Source organism: Stigmatopora argus, chromosome 8 (genome assembly GCF_051989625.1).
Source record: "Stigmatopora argus isolate UIUO_Sarg chromosome 8, RoL_Sarg_1.0, whole genome shotgun sequence".
NCBI lineage: Eukaryota > Metazoa > Chordata > Actinopteri > Syngnathiformes > Syngnathidae > Stigmatopora > Stigmatopora argus.
Genome location: NC_135394.1, coordinates 6,724,826 through 6,734,678, shown reverse-complemented (window position 1 = coordinate 6,734,678; position 9,853 = coordinate 6,724,826). Strand labels below are relative to the sequence as shown.

Genomic DNA, 9,853 nt, shown 5'->3' with positions numbered 1-9,853 from the left:
CCTGAAGTTCTGACCATTTGTCTTTGCCACTGGACCACAGTGACTTCTGAAATGATGTGATTGGAAGTTATATCTATCCTTTTCATTACCTCAATAAACAATTTGAGAATTGCAAAGAGTGGAATTGAACTCACTCCTGATTTGAACTTGAGTCCACCAGAAGTTCTGATCGTTTGTCTTTGCAACTGGACCACAGTGACTTCTGAAATGAAGTGATTGGAAGTTATATTTATCCTTTTCATTACCTCAATAAACAATTTGTGAATTGCAAAGAGTGGAATTGAACTCACTCCTGATTCCCACCTCAAGTTCTGAACCAATATTTTTGCCACTGGACCACAGCAATAACTAGAAGAACCAGAAGTCAGATTTATTCTCCGACTTTCTTAGCCTTACTATACTATGTCGATTTTTTAAAGAAAAAAGCCTTACTATATATACTCTGGATTTTTAAAATAATTATAAAATAAATTCTAGGAGACAAGCCATCAGGAGAAAGAGTGAAAGGTTGTAATAAAAGTTGTTAATACAAACACAATGTATGTTAGTTAATAGAGAGCCCCCCTACTTGGTTATAATTGTTTCCTTTAACCAATAACATTTATTTTGTGTGTCAAATGTAAATACATACATTCTTTTTCTTTTAGAGATAATTTCTCCACAAATGTATTAGGCATCCTCCTTTCTCCTTTCCAACCCCCCCAGCAATGCCAGTATGATCGAGATGCAATCTGAACTTCCTGTCAGTTCGTGCAGGCCATGTTTGCCTGTTTTTTTTGTAAGAGGCTTGGAGCGAGGAAGGCACACATAAACAATGGCGTCATCAGCATATCGTGACATTATTCGTTGTGATGGTTGGCTGGAATCTGGGACACAGTTGCATTCATCGTTCAGTGAGCTCTTCTATAAAGTTAAACCCACCGACAGCAATGAATGTTGATTGTGACCTTTGTTTGTTTTTGTTGAAAAAAAGATGTCTTTATCTTGCTTGGAGATAAGTGTCAGGAGATCATTGCCAGCGGTCTCGTGGGAGCTCCTGATTTTACTTCTTGTTGTAACAGCCTGCTATGGGGTACAATCAACGGTCGATGGTTTTTTCAATAAAGACAAACTCACCGACAGCGTTGAATGTTCCCTAGTGCAAGCCCAAAAACATGTTTTCACCTCTCTCATTGTTAAATGCCAGCAATGTCAACAGTGGCTTCTGAACTATCACCAACTGCTGTGTGCACATTACTCAAAAAACACCTTTTCATTATGACACTAACAATAGTGTCAGTGGCCAGCATGGACAGAAGGGCTTTATTTCATTTAAAATAACAGAAGAGGGGAGGATGTCGTCGTCTTGAACCTGCTTAGTCATGGTGGTTTTTGGGTGTGGTGTGGTTTCTATAGAGGCACTGTCGTGTGTTGAGTGCCTTTTGTAAAGGTCCGGATGTAACTATAGACTATGCATTCACTATAATTGTCAAATATGTTCTTCAAAATGTAAAACAGTACAAGGACTTGCGTGAAATGTTTTACTACGCTTTGGTGTGTTGTTGCTCTTCCAAGCATCATCATCAGAAACCAGGTAATGGTTTTAATCACACAGATTAAATCAAGATGAGCCTAGCCGAGAACTTTGCAATTAGGGAGCTTTAAAGAACAGCCAGTTCCTAAGTTTATTAGCTAATTGAAAACAAAATAATTGTATTTTGTTTGATGACAGAACAATCATTGAAAATATTCAGATAGTCTGTTGTTAGAGTTGCCTGATGTTCCTGCATTTTAAATTTTTGTCTCCGTGCACACACAAGAATAAAATAAAATCCCCACTAAGAATAAAAATAGTTGCATGTTACTGCCACACTAAATTTGGACAAAAGAAACACAGGCATTGCTGCAAGGGATGTTAGAAACACAGTTTCTGTGCTCCTTCACAAATCAGAATTTGAATGACAGTGTTGGAATTGACAGAAGTGGATGAGAAGGATGTTGCTTTATAAGGTCTTCTCTGGCCCCGGGATGATGGTGACAGGAAGAAAGATCTGGGCCATGAAGAGAGAGAGGGAAAGAAGGAAGGGCCCTGAGCTGACAATGTTGCCCTAATGTGAATGACAAGGTCTGCGCACACATCAGCCCTCAAACCTGCCTGGATGTGTGGGAGACGGATGATGGCTGATGAAGGCAAAGTCTGAGTGGAAGCAAGAGCGGAATAAGAAGAGACAGGGGAACGTGTGGGCGGGGTTTGAGGGTGTCCAGCCTTCAAACTCATTGGCCTTAATGGCATGGACATCGCTGACATTTAACCACTGAGTCATCTTTAAAAAAAGCACAAGCAATAATTTGTATGATAAAATACGAATGTTCAGAAGCATGAAAATATGCACTTTTTTACAATTAGCATTGTGCATAGGATTTAAAAAGTCAGCATAATTTATAACGTAAGGTTTTCTGATTGATGATGTTATCTTTTAAGTCTTCAAAAGCAAGTTTATGCAAATTACTCCTAAGTAACAAACAACTGCCTGTAATCACTATCAGTTAAGATATAGTATATACTAGATGCTGGTATCTCTTGAAAAGTTGCTCATCCAAATTAGAATTGGCATGATTTAGTGATGATCTTACTTTTTTTTACCTATCATTTTAGTTCTGCTGTTCTAAAACTGATCAATTTTGTGATAATTACCGAGACAATTTGAAGATCAATCTCTGATAGTCACGTTTAAGAGGAAAGCTCACAGTTGCATCTATGTGTGTCTCACAAGTGGGAGGACATTCCTGGCGAGGGTACTTCTCACTGCCTGCAGATGCAGACCGGTCTCCTGTTTGTCTGCTGATATCAAACGGCAATGTGATCTCTTTGGTTGCCTGACTCACCTTTTTATGCTTCTCTGGCTTTGTAAGTGTGGGCGCGTGTGTGTATGTCTTAACTTCCTGTGTCTTGCTGGAAAGTTGCCTGTGTTCATCTGCTGGCCTGCAATTACACATATACAGACATACCGGTAAATGAATCTGTACACATCCCTGTCTGAATCTTGCGCACAACATGTAAATAACGACTCTAATTGGAAACTTGTTTTGGTGGCCTTTCCATTTGCCTTGATTCAATCTTTGTCGCTACACAGTACTTACTATACAGTGCGTAACACTGCATAGTACAATAATGCAAATACATATTTTATGATCTGCCATTGCATAAGACACCTGTAGAGTACATAGGCTATTTAAAACAGAACCACTGCCCTCTTTTTTTCATAATGTTGTCCATGTAACCATTATCAGAAGTATGCCTTGATCTAGTCACTATCCAATAACATGCACGACAGAACACGCTACTTCACACAAAAGTTGAATGCACCAATTTAAGAATTATAAGGTAAATGTGGGAACTGTCCCGCTGCTATATATGGAGCATTTATAGTAAAATTAATTTAATGTTATGCATTTAGATTTTGGCAATACCAGTGCTATTTCTTCAATACTGAAATAAAGAATCTTACATTTATCATTTCCCCCCGATTTTGAGGCAGATACAAATTGTAAACCATGTTATTTATTAACCATCATTAATATAATGTCACTTTTGGAAAATAAGATAAATGTTTTCACCATTTAGGAGACTATTTTTGAGAATACAGTGGTACCTCGTCATACGACCGTTCGTCATACGGAATGCTCGTCTTACGGGGGAAATTTCGATCGAATAATTCGCCCGTGATGCGGTCAAAATTTCGTTATGCGACCAAGCCAGGTGGCCATGGCATTTTTTTTTGCATATCTTTCGTGTACGTATAACAATATTTACGAGCACCGGATGAGCTATTCAGACCAGGAAACGCACAACGCCCATGCGCGGGGAAAAGAGGGCTTTCTGGGTAATGAAGTATACTCGTGCTCGCAACAGCATCCCCGGGGATGCGAACACAGATGCTACAAGCTAAAAGGAGCCGCTAGCCAGCGCCCCTGTAAGCTCCCATGAGAAATCCGACTCGGATCGCTGCCGCCTGTGCGACGAGGAAACAGAGTCGTCTGAACACTTATGGCTCCGCTGTCCGGCCTTAATGACCGAACGCTACCATCGCGGCTTGGGCAACTCCCTGGATGAACTTATCCGTGTTCCAGTGGCAGCCCTAGCGCTGCTGAGGGTAATCCTCAGGCGCCTGAGGTGAAAAAGAAGAAGAAGAAGAAGAAGATGAGCAGCGGGGCGATCGCTGATAAGACTGCTTGCTGCTCGTTGGCAAGTGGTCGTGCGTTCTCCGATTGTGAGGACATTTGTGTGCATCATTTTCGGAATATTTTGAAGGGAATAGTACGACAGCAAACAGCCCATGGATAGCGAACGTGAGGGTGGAGTGTTTGTTCTGTTTACGAGTGCGTCATGTTGAAAACAAACCGAACCCCCCGCCCCTTTTGTGCGTCTCTCTCTCCCCTCGGCGAAATCCGCCCAATTTTAGTTAGATTAAACACTTTATTTCTATTAAACCACTCGTTATTTATTACTTTGTCAATATATGGCGAATTATAAGAAATAAAACATTTTTTTCAATCCAATATCCTGTTTTTGGTGTTTTTTTCAGAGAGTTGGAACGAATTAATTTGTTTCCCATTCATTTCAATGGGAAACGTTACCTCGAGTTACGAGAAACTTGTCATACGAGCTCAGTCCCGGAACGGATTAAGATCGTATGTCGAGGTACCACTGTACATCATGAGAGATTCCATGACAACAGTCCATGCCAAATGAGAGAGGTGTAAACTGGAGAAGAATAGAAAGAAGTGAATAATAGCCACTAGGCTCTCGGAAGAGTAAGAGTACCTCACCCTCACTTAATCCCTCCCTTCCTCTGACATTCACACACCAAAATGCATGAGAGACTCCTCAGGGCCCCAAATAATTACGTTCCTTGTCATTACCGTCACCCGGCCGAAGCACCCTCGAGTCTCTGACACAATCCCTCCCGCACCATTTACATTGTGCGTTAAAATGGGCGCATCAATAGACTCTTCCAAAAGCCGAGCAAGTCCCATATTCTCTGATTCTCAAGGGCTTTAATAGCCGACAATCATGCTCTTGAATCCTGTCAGGACTGGCGAGCAAACGAGCAACACTCACCTAAAGCCAACGCAACTGAGGCATATGAAATATGACGGCCAATGCTTATTATGAATCCAGTATTTTTAATGCAGTGGCTCTGTCTTTTGACGATGGAATTAATGTATAATCAGATAACTGTATCGTTAACCTCCTGCTAAAAACAAAAACTATCAACAGTGTACAAAGGAAGAAGGTTACACACTTTACTTTGTAATTTGGTCCCGTTAGGGGGTGGAATGCAGGACGCTGAAGTTTGGGAAGGGCACTGGTAAGATTTGGATGGGGGGGAGCTTCATGTGAAGAAGTTTGTTGCATATGTGGTCCAGCTATTATACTTGTGAAACTTGAAGCCCAATGGTGCTTTTGGACACATGTGTTTATACAAATTGATTGTAAATTCACTTTATTTTAATGGAAAATAAAATGTAAGTAGCTTTACATGACCATCATCACCAACTGTTATAAAGGATGTGTCTTTAATCACTGTCCAATTTGGTGCAATTTGACAAATGTATTAAAAATATGTTATTAACAAGATAATGAGCAAAATAAAGCACATCCAAAGCATTGTTGTCATATTTTTACTCATACTTAAAATGGCATGGGCCTAAGTGTGGCATGCAGTGACAAACGCAGAGACGGTGGGGGTGGTATGCTTGTGTTAGACCGCAGACAAACACAAGGGTGGCGAATGTGTGTGTATGCCTCTGTCATGTCTGGACCTAAACAGAAAAAAAAACATGATTAAAAATAAAAGAACATTTTGGGTGTCCTGGGATATTTCACACAATAACAATGTTATTGACTCCATACTTACAAGCAGGGATGCAAGACACATATGACAAGCTTGGGCCTTTCTTTTGATATAATTACCTAACAATTTCATTATGGTAATGTGTATCACAAATTCTTGGAGGATTAGTAACATAATTAGATGGAATAACTCTTCATTATTGCCCTTCATCTCCTTATGTGAGTCAAGCACTGTTTTTTATATGCCCAACAAGTCCACTCACAACCTATAAACATTGTGGGTGGTCTAGAGACCACATTTGTACATTGTTTCATCTATTTTTTTTTCTCGTTTAAATAGTACATCATTTAAGTTTCTGTGAGCTCAGCATTGCTGGCCAAAATATCTAAAATTATGCCGTTGGCTCCTTTGTTCTGCGTCTTATATACAGCCTGTCACTGACTGCAAAAGTGTTGATATGTTTTCAAACAAAACAGAGAGAAGAGAGAAAAGATAGACAGCAAGCTTGAAACAACTTACCCATAATTAAAGGGGTGTCCACTGAAAAGATCTAACTTGTCTCCAATTCTAAGTTTGTTCGATGCTCATTTGTGGCTGCTAACCATAATCAAATTCCAGTTGAATATAATATTTAAAAATGTATTTTAAGCCACTTTGAACACAATACTTGGCAAAGTTTCTTCAGGGATTTTCCCACCATATCCTTTGCTGCAAGAAACTAGTTCTTGCCAAGCATTTGACAAAAGTCATGATTTTGTGTTCTGTCTGCAATGGCTTCTTTTTAAAAATATCCTAGTGTGTGTCTACACATGAGGCCCTGATCTTAAAGTACAAATTTGCATGCAGATGCTAAGGCTCAAGGATGTAAAAGCAATGCACTTTTCTTTACAGGGTCTGTCTTTTGTCATTTAAAGCAGGTCTACACAATGTGCTGTTGAAACCTGTGCGGCACACTAACACTGTAATAAATTTACTTGGTAATTCAAAGAAATTAAGGCAACATTCTATAAATGCAGTTGCTAAAGAAAACAGAAATCTCTCTAAAATGGTTGAAAGGTAGTTTTCTACAAAGGACCTTGTCAGGGAAATATATTTCTTAAGTGTTCCTCACAGAAAGAGAACAATAGTTGACCTTCGTTGGATGAAAAATTGCCTCAATTGTTTAAATTTTGCTTTGATGTTCTAAATGAGAGGGGTAGGCACAGGAAACCTGCCACTGGAGAAATTCTTTGTGATTCTTACAGCTGATCTCGTTTTTTTAAAGATGATATTTATAGTTTTCTACTTGATATTTATTCTTCACAGACACCGCAATCATTATGTAGACTGAATATTAGTGTTTCATCCCCTAAAAAATCACTAGTAGCCATTACTTGACTTCAAGGAATGCAAGCAGAGGCAAAAGAAAGATATAAAATGAAATTATAAACAAATAGCCATTGCCTCAGTCTTCCAGAATTAAGATTAGAGCTGTGAGCTGGATTTGGTCACCACTAATTTACTGTGCCTGAAGTTTACTACAATTTCTAAGTTACAAAAAGTTGTTCTTACTTTAATATTCTGCAATTTTCTGATGCAAACATAGGCAGAGATTATGGGATTAGCAGCATGTTTCAATTTGGTGAAAAACAAATGAGCTGCCAGCCAAATGAGCTGCGTTACGAATGAACAGATGTTTGAACTTGTTATAGCACACATTGTGTTAATCATAAAAATGCTGATGATCAGAATTAACCTCCTGCTTTGGATTTCACTGGTGGGAATTTTTTCATAGTACATGTCATAATCAAAATTCTCATACTAAAGCGGTCACTTGCTTTGCATTTGTGCTCCTTTGTCAGCTCTCAATTTGCACCAAAAAAATCTTGGATAGGATACTGAATGATTATTTCAGGTTATCCCATAACCATTTTCTCATATCACAGCAAGGGGAGGGTGGTAATAACCCTGCTAGAAATCTTCAATACATTTTTAATCACAGGGCTTAATCAATGGCGAGAATGAGCTAAGTAAAACAAACTTAATGAGGGTTATGAGTTCAACTCTCACCAGATCATTTTAGAGTTGAAAGTATTGCTGGATCCTTTCTGTGGAAAGTAATCACTTTCTTAGCATTGAAATATAATTTACAATTGAGAGAAAAAATGACTGTTACTGTTAATTTTTAATCTGCTTTTGTTGTGAGCATAAAGTTTTAAAATTTGTAAACATGGGAAGGTCGGAAGCTACCGGGGATTGAACCCTCAATCTCAGTACTGTGAGGCGGATGTGCTAACCAGTTACACAAAGTGCCGCCCAAACATTAACTTGCAGTAAAAAATTGGATGGGAAGGGAATCCCTTTCTGCTTAATTTAATGTCCATAATTACTATAATATAAGCACCTCCACTTGTACTGATGGTTTCAGGCCAACAAATGTTGCATTTGCACAAAATACACAGCTGTGAGCTCATTTAATTTTTTTAAACCCTCTAAATCACACAAAGCTAGATGACTATGAAATAACACGTCAGGATGGCACATTGCCATTATTTATTTACTTGTCTATGTAAATTGAAAAAAAAACATGTTGGCGGGCCTTTATTGATGATTATTCTGCAGAACCTCAGTGTAAATGAGGCAATAAAGACATGAAGATGTATTAGTATTCGATCCATCCTTTGATCTTCCCACTTGTCTCAGGGATTGTTATTTTTCAATTGAAAAACATTTTGAGCCCATGATATAAAAATAAGGGCATCCAAAATCAACAACTAACCATTAGCGCAACACATACTTTAAGCATCCGACTCACAATGGAAAGGCTAAACTAAAAGAAAAAAGTCCATTAACCCTGTCCAAGCCCTTCATAATGATTCCAATGTACTATCCACCACAGATCAATGGCTTAATTGTGCTGTTGTATTTTTGTTTTGAATGCTACTGAAAGCTATTTGTAGCAAATAGGGAGGATAATGACCCTGTGCTTGGTTGCACGCTCCGATCAAGCGAAGGTAAGTAAACTCATATAATCTCTGGGGGCCGTGCTAATGAGAGACAATGAGAACACACGCCACGGTTCATCATCTGTTTAGGAAGCACAGATTTTGACTTGTTGGTACAAATACATATTTTTGCTGCACTTAAGTAAGAGCGATATATAATGGGAATAAACTGCCTTTGGTGACAATCAGTGTGGCTAAAAATCTATTTTTACTTACAAAAGTCTAAATAAACTGACCAGAATGATATTAACTTTATTAATATTAAAAGAATGACATAAGAAAAGCAAATATGCACAATTGTAATGCATGTCGCACATAAATGTCACGCTGCTGTTTGGATGCTTTTGCAAATCGGGGTGTATCGTTATAGTGTGTTGTCATTTAAAATAAGTCATCAATGACTGTTCGATACAAATCTAGTCAGCTCCCTCACTACTTCCGCAGAGAAATATATTCAAGCTTCAGAATGTAAAATAAAAGTGTGTGTGTGGTAGGGGGATAGAGTGACTAATAGGGACGCAAGTGCAGTGTGTATATGCGTGCAAAAGCATTTTAGTGTGTGTTGGTAATCCCACCACCGGCAGACTAATGATAGGTCTTATCGACACGAAGCAGTCAATGCAAGCCTTTGTCTCCTCTCAGGAGGCTTGACGGAAAGGCTTGGAGGGGGGGGGGGGGGGGGGGGGGGGGGTGGGGGATAGGGGGTGTTGGGGGCTGCCTCTTACTCTTTTCATTCTTCCAGTCACTGATAAAAAATGAATGCTAAAACGGCCACTGTTTTAACGATTCATAGACACACCACTCTACAGCCCCTTTTCACTTACACTCAGTGTGGTTCATGTACTAAAAATCAAACCATTTGCTTGAAGTGTGCCAAGGTTGGGATGCTCAAATCAAAAGAATGAATATATAAAATGCTGTAAAAAGGATAATTACTGGAATGAATGGTATAAGCATAATAATTTCTTTTAGTGCTTTGTTGAACAAATCAGAATTTCTCACCATATGCTGTAGATTTGGTAGTACATGGCA

The 9,853-nt window shown here is 39.0% G+C and overlaps 1 protein-coding gene across 1 annotated transcript; it reads right to left on the bottom strand.

The window, feature by feature from the left end:
- Positions 1-1,645: 1,645 nt before the first annotated feature.
- Positions 1,646-9,849, bottom strand: LOC144079027 (uncharacterized). The gene is made up of 3 exons (XM_077607557.1): positions 9,824-9,849; positions 2,728-2,962; positions 1,646-2,303 (listed from the first exon to the last, which is right to left on the bottom strand). Exons 1-3 carry the CDS (start codon positions 9,847-9,849, stop codon positions 2,118-2,120), a joined length of 447 nt encoding a protein of 148 aa, XP_077463683.1. The 3' UTR covers positions 1,646-2,117.
- Positions 9,850-9,853: the final 4 nt, after the last annotated feature.

Bases quoted from the DNA above. Each gene is read 5' to 3' on its own strand.
- LOC144079027 (XM_077607557.1), bottom strand. From the start codon at position 9,849: ATGTACTACCAAATCTACAGCATATG. The intron at 2,963-9,823 runs GTGAGAAATTCT...GTGTAATTGCAG, and splicing joins TACCAAATCTACAGCATATG to GCCAGCAGATGAACACAGGC. The intron at 2,304-2,727 runs GTGAGCTTTCCT...CTTTTTTTAAAG, and splicing joins AGACACACATAGATGCAACT to ATGACTCAGTGGTTAAATGT.